This window comes from Monodon monoceros, unplaced genomic scaffold (genome assembly GCF_005190385.1).
Source record: "Monodon monoceros isolate NGI ecotype Baffin Bay Population unplaced genomic scaffold, NGI_Narwhal_1 Super_Scaffold_15, whole genome shotgun sequence".
Lineage (NCBI taxonomy): Eukaryota > Metazoa > Chordata > Mammalia > Artiodactyla > Monodontidae > Monodon > Monodon monoceros.
This window is the reverse complement of record NW_021703771.1, coordinates 28,615,788-28,636,700: the sequence shown is the minus strand read 5'-3', so window position 1 is coordinate 28,636,700 and position 20,913 is coordinate 28,615,788. Positions and strand designations below refer to the sequence as shown.

The 20,913-nt window shown below is 38.9% G+C and overlaps 1 protein-coding gene across 7 annotated transcripts in view; it reads right to left on the bottom strand.

Annotated features, from left to right (window-relative positions):
• The window catches only part of KLHL32 (kelch like family member 32), a 233,436-nt gene that overhangs the window by 182,415 nt on the left and 30,108 nt on the right, over nucleotides 1–20,913 (bottom strand). For all 7 annotated transcript variants that reach the window (XM_029224082.1, XM_029224080.1, XM_029224077.1 and 4 more), the window contains exon 2: nucleotides 6,387–6,474. Coding sequence is in view for 6 of the 7 variants with exons in the window: in XM_029224080.1 (XP_029079913.1) it covers nucleotides 6,387–6,409 (23 nt within the window). In the remaining variant the exon portion in view is untranslated. The remainder of the gene's footprint in view (nucleotides 1–6,386; nucleotides 6,475–20,913) is intronic.

Here is a 20,913-nt window from a genome sequence, read left to right as displayed (position 1 = left end):
GCACTGACTAAGATAAGTTTGGGGAGAGAAAATAGATTTTACTTATACATTTATTTAAAACTCTCATAACTTTTCTCCCTTTTAATATCACCTTAAATGCTACATAAATGTATTTTGAAATTTCATTTGTAGTGCAACAGAAGAATACATTAAAATAATTGCTTATAATGTTTCCTTACTCATTTCCCAAATATAGAGCCACAATTCATGTCCTTATTATTAAGACTGAATCAGTATTTGCATTTCAGATATCTATAGACAGCGAATAAATCTTGCCAGGGAAAGAGCAGCTGTAAACTGAAATTTGGCAAAGAATAAAGGGCTCAGCTCTGAAACAATTGTGATGATGCACAATTTCACAGTATCATTCAGTTGGGCTTGAAATATTCAAGCTTAAAGAAAACAGCATGCTAAATATTTAAGGCAACACTTGGCACAAGATTCCAAATATTTTGGAACCAATATGTTAGGACTCCTTAAAAGCAGAAACAAATACTCCAACATTTGGCAAGGAATAAAGGCTTATTAATCAACAGGTCATTACTGTATTCTGAAACTTCCCACTCAACTCTCAGATGTAAATCTGCAAAAAGTGTTAAGGCACAAGTGGTCACAGAACACAGCTGGAAAGCCATAGGCCCATGTGATAAAGCCAATAATTATAAACCAGGGAGGAGGTGATTCAAAGACTATCATGAACCATGTCTAAATTAGAATGGGAAGCAGACACATCCTTGCATATGGCTCCCTTGGCATCAAAATTATACAAATTAGCAATCTAAACCTCCCACCTTAGAGCAATGTCCCTCCATTATTTAGGAAACGAAGAAGAAAGGAAAAGTATATTCCTAAAACTTCCTAAATTACCAAGAAAACAAACAAACAAAAAACTCCATACAACAGGAGTCACATTTCCCGAGGGTATACAGATTTGTGTGTCATCCTAATATTGGGAAAGGTCTTCCATGGAAGCAATATTGCCACCTCAAAATTCACAAGAGGGTGCAAGAGGGTGACCTGGCTTCCTCAAGGCAACCCCAATACCCTTTCCTCTGTGGAATTCCTTAGAACTGCACTGTCCAGTATAATAGCCACTAGCTACATGTGGCTATTGTGAACTTAAAATGTGTGTAGTCCAAATTGAGATGTGCTGTAAGTGGAAAATGTATGCTGGATGTCAAGGACATAGTGTGAAACAAAAGAATGCAAAAATATCTCATTAATATTTTTATATTGATTATATGTTGAAATGATAATATTTGGGGTATACTGGGTTAAATAGAATATATTGTTAAAATTCATTTTACCTGTTTCTTTTTACTTTTTAAAAAATGTGTCTCCTTGAAAAGTTTAAATTATATATATACTTCGCACTATGGTTCTACGGGACAGTCTAAAAGTTCCCTGGGGATGTGTCCCTCATTTCTTTCCACCTGAACTCTAGAAGGGTTTCAGGTACCCCATCAGGTTGCCAATGAGCCTGGCTGTTCCTGAATCTCACAGGACCCAGCTTCTGCCAGGTACAACATGGGAAGCCCCAGACTCCTTGAGCAAGAAATTGCTTTTTAGTGATGCCACGGAGCAACCACCTGATTGGCCAAATGTCAGCATCCAGTAACAGGGAGATAAATAAATGAGGTCTCAAGGACAGGGCTATTCATGACTTCAAATCTTTAACTTTCCTTCTGGAATTGATGGTAAAAACTAAAAAGTCAAATGCAGAACATAATGTTCATAACACGGTACAGCTTACTCACAGTGAAGCACTGTGTTAGTGCAAATCACTATTTCAAGTTCATAGTGAAGATTTTTGATCACAGAAATCTCTCAGATTCTCATTTTTTATAGCATAAATTTTGACTGAGTTCAGTCAGTTTGCAAGACATGAATTCCAAAACAGCTGTCTGGTCTTTAAACATCTGTATTTCAAATGTAAAAATTCAAGTCAATTTCTATATCAATGTTTACTTAGTATTTAGATATACAAAATATATGCAGGTAGTTTTCAAGTAAGGTCACCAATAAGGTATTATATACTTATATATCAAACACAGTCAAGTAGCATAGAGATCCTCATTGCTTAAATAGATTACTTTACACAAAAAAGAAAAGGACTGGGCAAAAAGCCTGACAATACTAGGATTATGCATGATTATCTCAGTTCAGTCTATTGATAAACTGTGCCCTAATCACTTCAATTCCACAGTCAAAATATTTTAATACAAATTAAATACATTAATATTGAAACAATCTATTTATTTAAGCAGACAGGCTGTGGAAAAAAACCCAGCATGGGGGCTTCCCTGGTGGCTCAGTGGTTGAGAGTCCGCCTGCTGATGCAGGGGACACGGGTTCGTGCCCCAGTCCGGGAAGATGACACATGCCGCAGAGCGGCTGGGCCCGTGAGCCATGGCCGCTGAGCCTGCGCGTCTGGAGCCTGTGCTCCGCAACGGGAGAGGCCACAACAGTGAGAGGCCCACGTACAGCAAAAAAAAAAACAAAAAAAAGAAACCCAGCGTGGAACTTAATTTTATTTTTTATAGAACACTTTGTAATTTGTAAATACCTTAAAATTAATGCTAGCAATTAATAACAATGGACAAAATAATAAGCAAAGAAAATATGCTATGCTTAGCGAATGACCAAGAAATAATGAAGACTATGCAAGTTAATTACAAATGGATACTTAAGGAAAGGAACTTAAATATAAATGGATAGTCTTGTTGCATTCCTTCCTTCATTCATTCACTCAAACATTTATTCATCCTGTGCCAGGTATTGGACCAGACACTGAAGATAAAATGGTAAACAAACCAAACTCTGTAGCAGCCCTCACAGAACCCTCAGTTTAGCAAGGTAGTTACACTTTAATAAAATAATCTGGCCTCCCTGAAGAAGTAATGCTGGAGCTGCAGGCTGAAGGATGAGAACAAGTTACCATGGCAAAATGGGGACAGCAGAGTTTTCCAGGTAGGGGAACAGCAAATGCTCTGATCCTGTGGCAGTGGGGGGCATGGACCTAACACACAGTCCACAGAATGTTCAGGGCTGGGACCCTGAGGACAAGCGCCGGTGTGGTACAGGACCTGGAGCTCAGAAGGAGGTCTTGGCTAGAGGTGTAAAACTCATGTGGATAGAGAGAATAACGGAAGCACAGCTGTGTCTCCAGAACACAGCTGAGAGACAACCAGTAGTCAAAGGCTGCTAAGAAGAAAGATAGGATTCAAAACATAGAAGCGGGGCTGGGCTTAGCTGTGGGAAAGGACTGCCTTTTGAGTAGCAGGAGGGAAGGAATATTAAAACTTTGGGCATTTTTTGGCTTGTTGAATCGAAAGATTTGGTGGAACCAATCTCCACTGGACAACAAAGGCATGGAAACACAGTATTTGGGCTCATCTGGGCTGGGATTTTGTCAGGCAAATGGATCAAAAATGCAGAGAGTAAAGGAAATTAAGGATTTAAAAGAGTGATAGATTCTAAACTGGCTAAGAATGGAAATGAGAGAAGGAAAGTGTTGATGGATTGGTAGAAAGTGGCCGGGCCAGTTGCTTTACAATGTTGTGTTAGTTTCTACCATACAGCAAAGTGAATCAGCTATACGTATACATATATCCCTCCTTTTTTGGATTTCCTTCCCATTTAGTTCACCACAGAGCACTGAGTAGAGTTCCCTGTGCTATACAGTAGGTTCTCATTAGTTATTTATTTTATACATAGTATCAATAGTGTATATATATCAATCTCAACCTCCCAATTATAAAGCAACTATACTCCAATAAAAATTAATTAAAAAAATAAACAATAAGACCCTACTGTATAGCACGGTGTACTCTACTCAAGACTGTGTAATAACCTTTGTGGGAAAAGAATTTGAAAAAGAATGAATATACATATATATATGTATAACTGAATCACTTTGCTGTACACCTCAAACTAACACAATATTTTAAATCAACTATACTCCAAAAAAATTTAATAAAAAGAAAAGAAAAGAAAGAAAGTGGCCGGGCCAGTAATGAGACATTTTGCCATGAGGTCAAAGGGCAACCACTGTGGAGGTAAGTAAATCAGGAAGCTAGAAGGAGAGGAGGTCCTGCTAAGAATAAAGTGGCTGATGCAGTAGTTTCAGAAATAGAGCAACTACTGGGGATGCATGATCCACGGCGTGACCATGAGAGTAGGTGGTTCAGTGAGGAAGGTCAGAAGCAGGTTGAAGATCCAGGGCCACCGAGTCGGGCAGATCCTCCAGGCAAACACTGGGGGCACTGGGAAGTTGTAAAGGGTCTGTGGTGAGAAGGAAGACCGTCAGCCACATGCCAAATGCTCATGGAATGCGGAGAGATGGCCCTGCGAACAGTGCAGAGGAAGAAGGGATGGAGAGAGCTGAAGAGCACCACCTTCAGAAGAGCCCGTCTTTGCTGTCATTTTGTTGTCGACATCTTCTCAAACAACCGGTATGAGGAGTAATGACCTAGAAGCAAAACTATGTCCCACCGTGACAACAATCTCTCTACCCATCCCTAAAATACATGAGATTTGAGGAAATAAGGCCACCACTTGAGAAGGCTACAAAGAAGTGGTGCCTCAGAAGAAGACAGGTCTCAGTGAAAGCAGGAGGTGCTTGGAGTTTTTCAGGGTGAGGAAGATGACACAGCACAGCACATGTATGTTCCTGGTGCAACAGTTCCACATGGCACAGGGGAAGTTTGAAAAGTGCGCAAGGGGGTGCCTGTGTCCCAGCAGAGAAGGAAAGTCCATCGCAGAGATGATGGTGCTATGGAGGACAGACGGCGGTGGGATCAGAGTTGATCAGTGAAAGCAGAGATGGCAGATCTAAAGTGAAAAATCATTTGGAGAAGAATGCACATGGATCCTATTCGCCAGAAATAAATCACTTGGCTTAGTTGGTGGCAGACAGATACCATGGTCTCTACGTGCTATACTGGCTGGATGCCAGATCCAGAGCAGGATTTCCCAACCTCAGTGAAACGGACATTCTGACATTTTTCGCTATGGTCATTATCCTGTACATTGTTAAGATGTTGACCAGGATCCTTGGCCTCTACCCACTAGATGCCAATAGCACCCCCGATCCTGGTGACAATCAAAAATGATGCCAGATATTACACAATGTACCCTGAGGGCAAAATATCCCCCACTGAGAGTCACCCATCTAGAGCAACACTCACTTGGGGAGCACAGAGGCACTAAACTGGCTGTAGCAATGCCTCCATTTCTGAACACATTTTTGGAACTAGTCATCTCTAATAGCTTCAGAGTCATGGAAGAAAGCTGGTCTCATTATTTCATAGACATACTCAATTCTTAGTATTTAAAAAGAAGGCATTTCCCAGGCTTATCACCTCTCTCATTCTTTGCTTTGAGGATCCCTTTGACGGTTTCCTCGAGGATGATGAAGACTTGCCTCCACTGAGAATATTCAAAGGAATACCCTGCATTTTCTTATTGACTGCCCCCTCAGTTCTGGGAATGTGCCAGGCTCCTTCCTGCCTGAGGGCATTTCCCCATGTCTTTCCCACCCTTCAAATCTCAGGTCATAGAGCACTGCTTCAGGAAGGTACTACCTCATTCTATCAATCTTTCAAAGCACTTTCACAATTATATTTGTGTTGTTACTGGTGTGATTTGTTTAATATCTGTTTCCCCCATAGAATATATATTTCATGAGAGCAGGAACCTTATTTGTTTTATTCACTGCTGGATCCTCTGCACAAATAAATATCTGTTAAATAAGTACTAAAGTAAAATCTTATGAGTATTTTAAGAATACATATTAGTCACCCTAAAGTGATTGCTTTAAAGGGGACAATAATCATATATATGTATAGTTTTCTGATTATTTTTTAAATCATATACCTTTAGAGACATCTACCTTTTGTTTGAGGGAGGTTAGCATCCTAAATAAGAAAAAGGTAAAAAGTAGTATCAGGGCTTCCCTGGTGGCGCAGTGGTTGAGAGTCTGCCTGCCGATGCGCGGGACACGGGTTCGTGCCCCAGTCCGGTTAGATCCCACATGCCGCAGAGCGGCTGGGCCCGTAAGCCATGGCCGCTGAGCCTGTGCGTCCGGAGCCTGTGCTCCGCAACGGGAGAGGCCACAACAGTGAGAGGCCCGCGAACCGCAAAAAAAAAAAAAAGTAGTATCAAAGAATCCTTAAACATACCTAAGTTTGGCCAGTAATTATATTTCAGTGGTTAGCCCCTGTGCTACCATACTAAACTCACACACACACTCTCAGACTGGTTTGCTTAATTCTTCAAATACACATTGAGCCCCTCCCTGTGCTTGGTCCTAGAATGTGTGGTGTGAGGATTTCAAGTCACACATGTCTCGCTACACAAGCAAAGACGTATCCTACAGTACCAACCTGAGGAAGCGTTCAGACGGCATTCTCCAGCTGGGTTCCTCAGGGTCTCAGCCTTAGAAATTTGCAGAGGAGTCGGCAAGCATTCCAGCTGAATACAAAAAAACAAGAAGAAAAGCACAGTGAGCTAAATGCAAAAAAGCACACTCTGGGCCTTAATGATGCTAATGCTTTAGAATGCTAAGGAGGCACCTTGGAGGGTTTTATCATCGAGATATAACAATCTGACTGAAAGCTCTTATAATAGGCAATGGTTTGGAATACTTCTAAATTTTAAAGTTTTTTCACCTTACTGGAACTTCAGGGACTAAGAAGTCAAAATGTATTTGAGAACCAAAAATAGCTAAAGTAAGAGTTACAGTAAAAATTAAAACATCAGACAGCCAAAGGGAAAAATTAAGATTTGATAAAATACTGCTACGATTTATGTCAGAGAATGTTTTGCCTATGTTCTCTTCTAGGAGTTTTACTGTGCCATGTCTTATACTTAAGTCTTTAAGCCATTTTGAGTTTATTTTTGTGTATGGTGTGAGGGAGTGTTCTAACTTCATTGATTTACATGTGGCTGTCCAGCTTTCCCAACAGCAGTTACTGTAGAAATAAAAATAAACAAATGGGACCTAATCAAACAAGCTTTTGCACAGCAAAGGAAACCATAAATAAAACAAAAAGACAACCTGCAGACTGGGAGAAAATATTTGCAAGCAATGTGACCAACAAGGGCTTAATTTCCAAAATACACAAACAGCTCATGCAGCTCAGTATCAAAAAAACAAACAACCTAATCAAAAAATGGGAAGAAGATCTTAATAGACCTTTCTTCAAAGAAGACATACAGATGGTCAACAGGCATATGAAAAGATGCTTGACATTGCTAATTATTAGAGAAATGCAAATCAAAACTACAATGAGGCATCTATCACCTCACACTGGATAGAACAGCCATCATCAAAAAGTCTACAAATAATAAATGCTGGAGAGGATGTGGAGAAAAGGGAACCCCCCTACACTGTTGATGGGAATGTAAATTGGTGCAGCCACTATAGAAAACTGCATGGAGGTTCCTCAAAAAACTAAAAATAGAGCTACCATTTGATCCAGCAATCTCACTCCTGGGCATATATCCAGAAAAGAGAAAAACTCTAATTTGAAAAGATACATGCACACCAATGTTCATAACAGCATTATTTACAGTAGCCAAGACATGAAAGCAACCTAAGTGTCCATCAACAGAGGAATGGATAAAGAAGATGCAGTATATATATACAATGGAATATTTCTCAGCCATAAAAAAGAATGAAATGTTGCCATTTGCAGCAACATGGATGGACCTAGAGAGTATCATACTAAGTGAAGTAAGTCAGACAGAGGAAGACAAATATTTTATGATATCACTTATATGTGGGATCTAAAAAAATAATACAAATGAACTTATTTACAAAACAGATTCACAGACATAGAAAACAAACTATGATTACCAAAGGGAAAGGAGGGAGGGATAAATTAGTATGCGATTAACAGATACACACTACTATTGATATATATAAAATACATAAACAACAAGGATTTACTGTATAGCACAGGGAACTTATATTCAATATCTTGTAATAACCTATAATGGAAAAGAATCTGAAAAAGAATATAAACATTATCTATCTATCTATCTATCTATATATATATATATAAAACATTGAATCACTTTGTTGTATACCTGAAACTATCACAATATTATAAATCAATTAACTATATTTCAATTTTTAAAAACTGATAAAATAAAGCTGCAGAGGCTAAGCCACAAATATTGGTTGACTTGTCCTTTAGTGAAGTTAAAATCAACTACGTCTTGGGCATCTACAGAAAGACGATTTTCTATTCAAGGAGTGAATTTCTGAAAAATAGAAAAATAACATATAGAAAGGATGTAAATTATAAGGAAATGGAAAACAGATTTTTACAGCAGCTTTAGGATTAGCATAATTGGAAATATGTAATTGGATGAAGTTGTCAGGCTTGAAATCACTCCTTGGCTATATATTCATTCAATCTCACAGTCCGCACCCCAGCCTTTGTTTTCAATCATTGTTGTAACTCTAAACAGAGAATTAAATTATTTGAAAAGTCTGGGACGTGCTCCATGACTATGCTTTACAACTCTCATTAGAAGGTCTAGCTCCCATTTTCTAACACACCCAAGCAGCAAAATTAATTCCAATTTGGATAATCTTAAACAGGCTCTCTTCTAAGTTTCATTTTGAAAAGCAATACAGTGTAAAAACACTTACGAAAAGAATGTGTAAAGCTGTGCCTATTTCTGCTGATCTGTATAAAAGAGAGACCTATGATTTCCAATCTAACTAATATATAGTATTTGTTACATTGTATCCAAACCCTCATACTATAGTAATTCACATAGATATATCATAATTTGCTGAGAATTCCAGTTACCGAACAGATTGTTTCAAACATTTTTCATACATTTATACTTATTTCTTGCTTTCTTTTTTTAATTACTGAAAATAGTATATCTATACTTTCATTTATTTCTAATTTAAGTTTTGACAAATCTAAAAATGAGCATCATTTTCAATTGATCCATTACAACTGGCAGTAAAAAGGAACAGAAAAATTCAAGGCACGTTGTTTCATTAGCTAAGAGACTTTCTTAGCAACCTACCACTGCTACAGATTCCTTTCAGAAACTAGGTTATAAATTCCAGGCTCTTATTGCCTAACACAAACACTAACAGAGATGGACACTTGAGCATTAAGATGGCATAAGAATATTTATTACTACAGAGAGGTGAAAAAAAACCTTAATCTTTTGGAAAGTCTAATATTTTTAAATGCTCCCAATAACTAGGTGAATGTAGAATAAGAATCCTAAAAGTTAAAATAATCCAAAATTAAAGGACACTTTTACATTGATATTTTTCAGACATTCCAAACATGACAATCAAAAATCTTAAGATAAATTCCCTTATTGTTTGGAGATCAACTCACTAAATTAGCTCTCCTCAGAAACTATCTAATTATAATCTGCTCCATTCTACAATGTTTAGTGAAATGAACACCATTTTAAAGGTGAGTTAAAATGAGTTAAAGGATGACTCAACCCCTGAATATTACTGTTATTTATTATTTACTATTTTTACTACATATTATTTACAACTTACTACATATATTTTATATAAATTGTATCACTGGATTATAACTTTCTTTTTGTATAAATAACATTTGTTTTTACATTTTGTTTATTAATTCTATTTTATATTTTAAGTTTCCCTTACATGAAACATGTCTTCTAGCCAGCCAGACCTCTTTATCCTCTTGTCTTCTTGCACTTTTTCCTGTGCCTGGGATGTGGGTTCCTTCTTAACTCAAGGCTCTTACCTTTTCCCACAAGCCCAGGGAAATCCAGGCCAGCCTCCTGCCTTTCCCCTCCTCGGAATCCAGAAATGGATTCAGCGCTGGGCCAATTTGGTGGGGCCATAGGAAGCAGAATAGTAGGAAAAAAAGGCTAGAGTTGCTCTCCAAGCATGTAGCTCTTAGGGCTGCTCACACCCCATTAGAGATATAATGACATTTAGCACAAGCCCTAAGGGTAGTGCTATGTGGGGTTGGGAGCCTATGAGGTGGCTCTTTTTCTACTGAATTGAGAGTGATCACCTTCAAGGTCCCTTTGTGACCATCTACAATTTTCTGAGCCTGTTGGCACCATGGAATCAAATCATCATATGATGAATTATATTCATCTCAGCCCCCCACACCCATGGCCCTAAAACTATCAAGGCAACACATTCCCTTCCACCAAATTAGCCTTTGTGATCACCTGTGCAAAGAGCATGCAACTCTGCTCTGTCTGCTTCCACTCAGGGCACAATGCTCCTCCCAGCCTTGCCTCACTATAACGACCAGCACTCCTGAGGTCTCAGATCTGCTCCCTTGGCCCACCTGTTCCCTAACCAGGGTCCACACGTGTCCCCTCAAGTCCTGGGCATCCATCATTCAGCCCCAGATCAAATGAAATCCCTGAGAACTCACCGTCACCATCAATGTTGCACAATTAGGGCAGAATTTGATATAGCTTGGTCAAAAATACCTCCAAAATTGTGGAGATTTTTTTTTCACTGATTCATGAGATAAATCTTTCTTGAAGAACTACTTTATGCAAGACCGGAGCTGGGTTCCTAGGATACAGTAATTGATACATGAGTTTTTCCTTTCACAGGGCTTGTAGGGGGCCACAGTGGACAGCAAGGAGTGGCTTGAGAGTATTTTAGCCTTCACAATCATCATTCATCTCTCTCAAAGCAATCCCAAGTAAGCATGCAGCCCAGAGCACAGCGTGATCTGCTATGCAAACACAGCCTCAAGACCAGCTCCTAGCCCTTCCCTTCTAAACAAAAGGCTGCCCTTCAGTCCCATCCTGGCCCACTGCCAGTGCCTGTATAATTCACTCTTTAATCATAATTTTGATAAGTGCAAGGGGCTCGAAGCACAGCTTCCTCATCTTAAAAATAGTAATATCCACCTCATAGAGTTGTTGCGAGGATTAAACAAATTGGAATTCTCAGAAGGTGCCTGTCACATGGTGTTAGTTGTTATTATTATTGTTGTTTTAGTACTATTTATGATTTATTATCATTTTACATAGGAGGAAACTTGGCCCATCCTGTGTGATCAGAAAAGGGGCTTCCTTGAGGATGTGACATCTGAGCGGATCTCTGAAAGATAATTATCAACTGGGTAAGGGGTGGGGAAAGGGATTCTGGGAGGCATCCTGGGCAGAGCCAACAGCCCGGGCAAAGGTCCTAAAGCAGAAAGAAGCAGGGCCTATCAGAGGCCACAGGGCAGATCACACAAGCAGTGTTAAGAATACTGCTTGGTCATTATCCTAACACTAGTGGGAGTCCACTGAAGGTTTTAAAGCAAGAGACTTGCACGATGCGATCTGCATTTAGAAAGATCACTCTGGTCGTAGCTTGGAAGCTATTGCAAAGGTAGAAGAGTTCCCAAAGGAATAAAAGGCAACCTTGGACTTCCCTGGTGGCACAGTGCTTAAGAATCCACTTGCCAATGCAGGGGACGCGGGTTCAAGCCCTGGTCCTTAAAGATCCCACATGCCACGGAGCAACTAAGCCTGTGCGTCACAACTACTGAGCCTGTGCTCCAGAACCCGCGAGACACAACTACTGAAGCCCGCGCACCTAGAGCCCATGCTCCGCAACAAGAGAAGCCACTGCAGTGAGAAGCCCACGCACCACAACGAAGAGTAGGCCCTGCTCACCGCAACTAGAGAAAGCCCGCGTGCAGCAACGAAGACCCGATGCAGCCAAAAATAAATATTAAAAAAAAAAAAAGGCAACCTTGTACTCTTTGGCCCATTGTACAAGGGTAATCACCAGGTCACACAATCAACCTCTCCCCAACAGCAAAACCTCTCTGGCTTTTTGTCTGAGGGATGGCATCTACTATCCCTCATCAGACATTTATCCTGACCAACCGTGCCAAGTACTTTTCTCCTGGGCCTTGTAACTGGCTGGCACTAACTCACTGAAATTAAATCCCCTGTTCAAAAGGGCTCAACTCTCCCTTTCAGGGCTTGGTAAGTTCCATGCTGGCATCTAAGGAGAAACCTTAAGGTGGGGAGAAGGAGAGACCAAGTGTGAGATTTACCTGGCTTACTCGACCCTGACCAGTGTCCACACATGCATGAACTTGGTACTGTGAAAGAGTGAACACCTGTTCTTGTACCTGCCCAAACTCCCGCAAGGTTCTGTTGGTATCGAGCACCTCCCACCACCCAGCCTTAGCTGATGGGTCTAAGAGTCCCAGTGGAACCCAAACTGAGCCAATCAGAGCTCTTCTCTGGGATTTGGAATTAGAACCACCAGTCTCCAGATCAGTTGTGCTGCTCACTTGCAAGTAGAAAACAATACAGGAACTGACAGAGATGCTCCTTTTATACTAATTCTATCGTCATTAAAATTTTTATATTTTGTTAATCATCTCTGAAATATTACATTAAAATATTATTTATCTTGATCATCTAATTTTTTGATGCCCTCTTAAATTTTGCACCTCACTCCAGTCTCAATTCTGTCTTCCGCCATGTGGATTAGGAAACCAAGAAAACAATTCTGCATTAAAGAAACAGCAAAAGAAGCAAGTGTACAGAGAAAAAGTTACAGGCAAGAGATGGAAAGAGAGGACATTCTCGATTTTCCATGCATTCTTGCCTCCGGGAGTACATGAAACAACCTAGATTTTTATAATAAATTCCTTGTTTTATTTAGGCTAACTCAGCTGAGGGTTAAAAGATTCCCAAGAAATTCAATTAGCGTCCTACTTAAGATTTTGTTTGTGAAGAAACGGGGGTGGGCGGCTCTGCTGCTTTAAAAACACACAGAGATGCACATATTCGCTTATTATGAGCTTATCTGAAAACTTAACCACCGTTTAAACTTTAAATCTTGCTTCTATGAGAAAATGCACTCCAAGAACTCCCCCGAAAACAAGGGTTTAGATAACTAATGTTCACATTTCGATGACATTTCATGCTGTTTCCCCTACATTCTTTAAAAGGCCAAGCTCCTGGAGACTCAATTTTAACTGCTTTTTTACACAAATTCATTAAGAAGAGGCAAAATAAAAGGTTTATGCCTGTGGCTTAGTGGTCAACCACCAAATATACAAAATATTATTTTCGTAAACAGAGAATTTACTGACTTCACTAAATATCATTCAAAGGCAAGGAATATATTTATTAAAATAGTTAAGAAAACGTATGTTAAAATTTTAAGTATCTTTTGATCAGCGTTTTAGCTCAGCTTAATGAACTCGGGAAGGGAGTAGGGGATTTTCCTCTGCAGCATAACTACTATAAAAGAACAAGGTAGGTAGAATTCTTTCTATTTATCAGAGTAGAGTTTGGCTGTGGTACTTCTCAAAAGATGTAATGTCCCCCCAAAAGACTGGTAACACAAATATCAGTCTTTGTGGTTAAAAAAACATAAAATAAAACAAATATTTTATGAAATGGAGCCATGTTCCCATATTAACTTGCTTTCATGATAGGTGGCCCACCCTGAGCCACCCACTCTGGGCTACTTCCTTACCTTTTTCAAGTCTTTTTTTTTCACTTTCTAAATATACAGATAATAGCGCCTCCTCACAGAGCTGTACGATACATGGAACATACCTAGTTCAAAGACTGGTACATCACAGGCTCTCAGTAAACATGAATGTGTCTCCTTTTATTACACGTACAAATATGAATCACACAGTGATTTGCTTACGTGACAGGTATGTAGGTGAATTTTTACTTTTGATTCATTTTTTTTGCTAATGTAGTTCACATGCTAAGTACTAATTTTTTTTTTTAATGCCAAAAACATCAGCAACCCTCCCAGGACTGTTCTCAGTGCAATGATTCAGGCCCCTACTCTAAGCCCTCCAGCTGAAGCTTGCACTCACCTCAGGAAACACAGCAAACATTTCTCAAAACTATAGCAATTCTTTTGCATAACTGAAATTATTCACTGGCCTCACACTGAGGAAATGCTTGTTAGTGGAATTCCCTCTTTCACCGGTGAGTTTCTTTTCAAATATAACCTGTTTGGTATGTATGACTGATGAGGTTTAACCTTTATAGTTTTTATTTTTATTAAGATGTTTCAAGCTTGTCAGAGCTTCACCTAGACAAATTTTTGAAGTGAACATTAAATATATAGTATTTTCAAAGAAAAAATTATCATATTAAGCCATAATAGTATGAAAGGGAAAAGAAAAAGTGTCTCATAGGTCAAACTTGATTACATGCAAAGAAAGACCAGATAGACTAACGCAGGTTAACATGATCAACAAACATAAAATACTAAAAAATTAATTATTGGATGTATACTAATAGATGAGAAACTGGTTAATTCTTGCTATTTTCATATATTTGTTTAATAATGTTTAGTATTACACTCCCTTTAAAAATACTTGATGATTTTTTGAAATATTAGTTATTCATGATCTCAGCAATTCATAGTAATTAAGGGGAAAAAGCACCACGTTTTAAGCAGCGTTTTAAGCAGACAAAAGTAAAATGCAAGAGATACAGAGGTGGTTTGCAGGACGAAAGCCCAGAGATTTTTAAAAAATGAATTATAGGGATAAGTCTTGACCATGAAAAACTACCTACATTAAATGATTCAATATACTTAAGGCTTGTTGATCCCAAACAACAAATTACATAAAATTAATATATCTTGAAAGGAAATGTTGCTTCTAAGCATAAAAGAATTAGAACACATGCAATAGGCCCAATCATTATCTATTTATGTATTACCTATGGTGATAATTTATCTTTAATTCTGATTATTTCATAAATTGGTGTATTTTTAACACCAGTAAATTAGTATACTTTAACACCGGTACACCATCATGTGGTGTGTAATAAATGATATTAGTTATCCCTTTAGTCTGAAAGGCAAATATTCAAGGGTACCCCATGGCATACTTTCCTGTATGGAACATCATTCCTAAAGGTTAACAAGGATGCTTGCCCTTTCAGAGAGTGAAAACATCTAAGCTCTCCCTCCAAATAAAAAAGACGTGAGATGAATTACTCTAACAGGAAAGGTCCAATGTGTAACTAAAGCACAGTTTACTACCTGAACAGAAATTTAGGCCAAAAGAACACAACTTTCCCATTCTTACAAAACCCTATAACCCTGTTAATATATAAGAAAAAAGACATAATCATTCAGAATATATTCCTGAGATCATAACATTAAAGCCTCTCTATTAAACACCTGCTATTCTCTTTTAAGTTAAAATTTTAAATTATAACTAATAACCACTTTACCTACTACCATGAGCCACATTTTCCTTTGAGTGCTATTACACTAAGAGGCACTTCACATGCATGATCTCATTTAATCCTCACAATAACCTGATGTAGAAGATATTATTATTTTTGTTTTATTGATAAAGAACCTAGGGATAAGTAATTCACAAAAGGCACAGGACTAGGAATTGGTAGTGTCAGGGATCAAAACTGTTTGACTCCAAAGCTTGTACTCTTAATTATTCTGCTCTAATCCCAAATTTTATAATAAATCATAAAACTACTACTTTTGAAGACATACTAAAATCAAAATATATAGATTATGTGAAAATTACAGAAGAAATATAGCAAGTTCTTCTTAACAATATAAGCCACAAATAGGTATATAACGATACCTATTTCTTATAATTCTATGAGAGGGGAGAAAAATCAGGAGGCAAAAGGTTAGATATCTTTTTGCAGCTGGATTTCACCAAAGGTCACCAGGACACACAGCCAGTATAAACTGGCCCAGCACAATAATCCCAGATAAACAGGTGTTTATAATAGGGAGAGAGCAAACTCTTCTTAAATTATGGAAAACATGGAATCATCAATTGTTTTGAATAGGGTGATATGAAACCACACGTCTCATAGTTAGGAAAGGAGAGCCAATATGCATGGATTCCATGAAAGCTCGTGCAGCAGAGCTTCGAGGTCTTCTATACTATTCTATTTAACACTTTACATACTTGAAAGCACCTAGTATAGTGCTTGGTACACAGTGGTGCTCAATAAACATTAGTTTGACTCTCCTTCCTTGTCTCCTAGATAAAAAGATAGAGGGCACACTGTGCAAAAGTATAGATAAGAGCATAGCTGGAAGAGAAACTGAACAGGTTGGATGACAGTCAGCCTCAGGTACAATCTGACAAGATGAGGTAACAGGGCCCAAGAAATGCTTCTGTATTTCATTAAAAAAATAATTATCAAAATGGAGGAAGTGTAGCTTAACAGTCACATGAGGTTTTTTAAAAAACCCTAGGAATTTGCACGACTATGAATAGTTGTTATATTTTCAATAAATAAAGTATTTATATGGCAACAAGACAAAGATGAATGACTCCACAGGAAATAACGGACAAAAAGCATAAATAGGTACATCACCAAACTAGAGATATAAAGGAACAGTAAACATAAAAATGTTCACTCTGGTTAGTAATAAAAATGCAAACCATTCCAACCATTAACAGCCAATTCCTTCTAATCACATTGGCAAAGAATGATGATGGCCAATGGGAACAAGGAAAATGACACTCATATATGCAGGCAGGTATGTAAATTAGTACAGTCATTTGAGAAGGCAATTTGTAAATATGTATCAAAGGCCTCAAAATGGGCAAACCCTTTGATCTAGAAATTCCACATCTAAAAATCTACCCTATGGAAATAATCAGAGAAGTGTACAAAAGTATATGTACAAGGGGGTTCACTGGAGTGTTGTTTATATGAGCAAAACATAGAAGCAATCTGTATGTTCAGGATGAATTAAATAGCGTATATCTTTCAATGAAGAACCAAGCAGTAATTCAAAACGACTCTGGAGAAATATACTTATTAACAAAACAAATACATATTTTAAGAGAGAAGTAATAAATCAATATGTATTGTATTATGTAAAACCACTTTTGTAAAAATACATATTTTAGGTGCCAATAATTATTATCACCATGTGAAAGTTTTTTAAAATTTTGGTTACCTGTGTTTTCTAATGTTTCTACAATAACCTTGTACATTGTATGTGTGTAATTAAAAACAAGGGTAACAAGAAAAGGAAGTTTCAATTTGTGTCCTATATCCAGCACTTACCAACCACATAACTTGAGGCAAGTCAGTAAATTCCAAGACTCAGTTTCTTCCTAAAGTTGGCATAATGATAAACTATACCTCTCATGGCCAGTATAAGAATAAAATTAAAAGCAAAGGCACGTTGAAGTTATAAAGTACTTGATAAACATTGGTTGTTATTACTAGTTGACAGAAAGTCCAATAAAAGACAACCCTACAAAGAAGCTGGGAAAATAAAAACTGACTCTCGGATGACGTTAAGAGAAATGTGGCGGAATGCTAGTGCTCCTGCACCTGCACAGGTCATCCCGTGTGTGGCCGTGCAGCTGTTTCTGTGTCATGTTAAAGAGGAGGGCTGGCGAAGATGAAGATGATAGGACAACCTCTACTAAGCACCTGCTAAGTGTTCAGCATAGGAATTGCTTTCCATACCTTATTTAATCCATTGCATCCTTTACTATCCTTTCTTATGGAGTAAAATATTAAAGCATAAAGGGTCAAGTAATTTGTTAAAAGCCACACAACCAGTTAGTGGTAAAACCAAGCTTGGAACCAAGCTTAGCAGACTAACTCCAGAGTCCACACGTTCAGCACACTTAACACTAATGAAGGGAACATATTCCAGGCTGCAGTCACATCCTCAAGGGCTGAAAACATCAGCAGCAAGAGCCACAGGCACCTAGTACCAGGGCCAGAGAACCAAGGAAAAATCAACTTTCTCTGACTCAGTACAATGTTTCCAATAATCTAAGATGCCCAATGACCAAACAAGTAACTATGCAAAGTAATATCTCCCTCACTGGAAGTCAAAAATGGGACCATAACACATTCAAGGTTGTTCTGAAGGGAACTCAAATGGCCCTAGGCCTGCATGACCCATAGAAGCCAACAGCTGGGGGTCAGTACCTGCAACCACCACTAGCTGGTGTCCCCCTCTGAGGTCCCCGCTATGGGCTGAACTGGGTCCCCCCCAAATTTACATGTTCGAGTCCTAACCCTCAGTCCCTTAGAATGTGACTATACTTGGAGACAGGGCCTTTAAAGCAGTAACTAAGGTAAAATGAGGTTATATGGGTGATATCTAACCCAATATGACTGGTGTCATTATAAGAAGAGGAGATAGGACACATGCAGACAAAGAGGAAAGACCATGTGAGGACACAGCAAGAAGGCAGCCACCTATAGGCCAAGGAGGGAGGCTTCAGAAGAAACTAACCCTGCCTACACCTTGATCTCAGACTTCTAACTTCCAGAACCAAGAAAAAATAAATTTGTAAGTCACCCAGTCTGTGGGGCTTTGTTATGGCAGCCCCAGCAAACCATACAGCCCCCAGGGGAGGGCACAGCCCAACAGGAGCAGGTCCTTGCCCTGGCTGCCCTCTGGCTATCACTCTGCTCCATGATTGAAATCAGTCTTTTCTAGCCACAGCTGACATGGCCTGCCAGTCTCCTCCAAGCTTCTGAGGCTCACAGGCTGTTCCAGGCCCGCTGACCACCCTACCTCCAGGTTTGGGATAACTGGTGCTTTGCTCAAAGCTGGATCACAGGTGACTCTAAGAAATGTCAGCCTCGGAGGACCCATGGGGCCTAGACAAGCTGCCTCTCCACCACTGCTCCCTTGAGCATCTGGCTCCTGGCTTTCACATATCCAATCAATGCTCACTGTTGCTAAATCTCACCCCTCTGAGAGGAAACTTCCTAGGGATATAGTTTGTTTGTTTTACAGGAGCGCTCTCCCTCCCAGGTTGCATAAGTACTGCAGGGGCCCAAGTAGAGGGGGATGAGGTCCAGAGTGTGGAAGCACAGCCTGGTCATGTGCTGAAGCACCTGCCACCTCCCGGGACTCTGACCCTGAGGCCAAGCTATGTGCACCTGTGAGACTTCCACAAAACTTCAGGTGATTATTTTCCTCAGGTGGGCTTCCACCAAACTCCCATGGATAACCCCACCAGTCTGTCACTAACAACTGCAACTGTCTGCACCCTTTCCAATGTAGTCCTGAGCTAGATCCACCCACACAGGGAAGGGGGAATATTGCCCATCTCCATATGCTGGGGGATGTGAAGACCAAGCCCCAGACAAGACACCTGGGTACTTGGCAGTCAGATGAATGCAGGCAAAAGCCCTTAACCATCTGATCATTTCAATGCTCTGCTTAAAACTGCTGTGATAAAAGTCAAATTCCTTAAAATGGTAACCTCACCAACATTTCCAGCCTTCTGTTCTACCACTTGATTTCTTGTTTCCTGGTCACAATCATACAGATCCACTCATCCACAGTGAGCTATTCTCCCGCTTCGGGATACTGGTACCAATCATCTTCTCTGCCCAGAACTTTCTACGTCCTCTTTACCTGATTAGCTCCTATTTATCCTGCAAGTCCCAGATGTTACCTCCTCTGGGAAGCCTTCCCTAAAACCCCCATAGGTCTGAGTTTGTTACTCTCCTACAAGCTCCAATAATACCTATACATTCACACTCACAGCATAATTAGCACTCTATGTAATTACTTGTTTGGGGAAAGGGGAGGCAGAAGCTATTAGCTCAGCCTCATTTCCACCCCTAATCCCACCCCAAGACAGTAAGCTCTTTAAATAGGGTGACCATCCTGGGGTAGCCACAGTTTTGTCTATTTTCCCAGTGCAATTACTAATTGCACCCTCCGTTTGTTTTCTTTGGTTTCCCAGTTTGGATCATAAATGATTTGGTCACCCTGTCTATATAGGCAGGATCCACATCTATCTTGCTCACTGTCTCGAACCCACGGACTACCATTATTCTCACAAAATCCCCAAAAGCAGAAAAAGCAAAAGTATGATGTATCTCTGTTTTAGAATGAAGAGCATGAGACTGTAATGCCAGCTTATTTGCATATATTAAATCATAATGTTTTAGTTTATATTAACAAAATGCATACCCCCAAAAAATTCTGCACTGAATATTAAAAATTCCTCTAGTGAGAACGAGGATGAAGTATCTAGTCACCCTCATGAATATAGCTGGAGACCTTGGGAACCAAACTAAAATATAATGTTTAAGTCAGTTCTTCCAGTCACATTAACACACCCCTTTTCAGCTCTTACTTTAATTTTTAGCTCCATCACTCCTCTATGAATAGAAACATAAAATGCTTGGATCAGTTACACAGTCTTGTCAAAATAACCTAACCTGCAATTATAACATCCTAAGGTGCTTTTTAAAAATGTTGCCATGAAAACTTTTTCATTAAAGAATTTCTTACAGCTCCCAGACCACTGAAAATTAAACAATCCATTTGCATCTTTATAGATGACAAAACGTAGATCTTGAGTGTTTTGCTATATAAAAATTATCTGTATGACAACAACATTATTATTGTATGGAAAAAATCAATGTGCTACATTTATGTGATTATTTTATTTCATTAGAAAATTCTGTATAAAAAAGTTATTAATCAGCGAATGACCATTCTTCTCTGATTAGTGATTGCCTTCTAACAAATAGAAAATATACAGTTTATAGTTCTCTAACCTATGATCTAGATGTAATCCTAACTCCATTTTCAAATAGAGAAACGGTCTTCTTGTTAAATTTTAAACCATGGACTCTTCATTCATTCAGATATTTACTGAAGGCTTAATATATTTCCAGCAATCACTGAACAAGATGTGATGACAGACACGAAAGAATTAAAAATAGTCTCTGCCCTTCAAATAGCTTGTAATCTGCAAGTAAGGCATAACATCCACATTTGCATCACCCTAATAGTACAAGACATTCTGCATTTTCATCAACTGAGAGATTTACAATTTTTTTCTCATTTTAAAATTTCTAAAATTGAGGCTGTACCTTAAATCAATTGCTGATGTACTGAAAAGCTGATGTGTA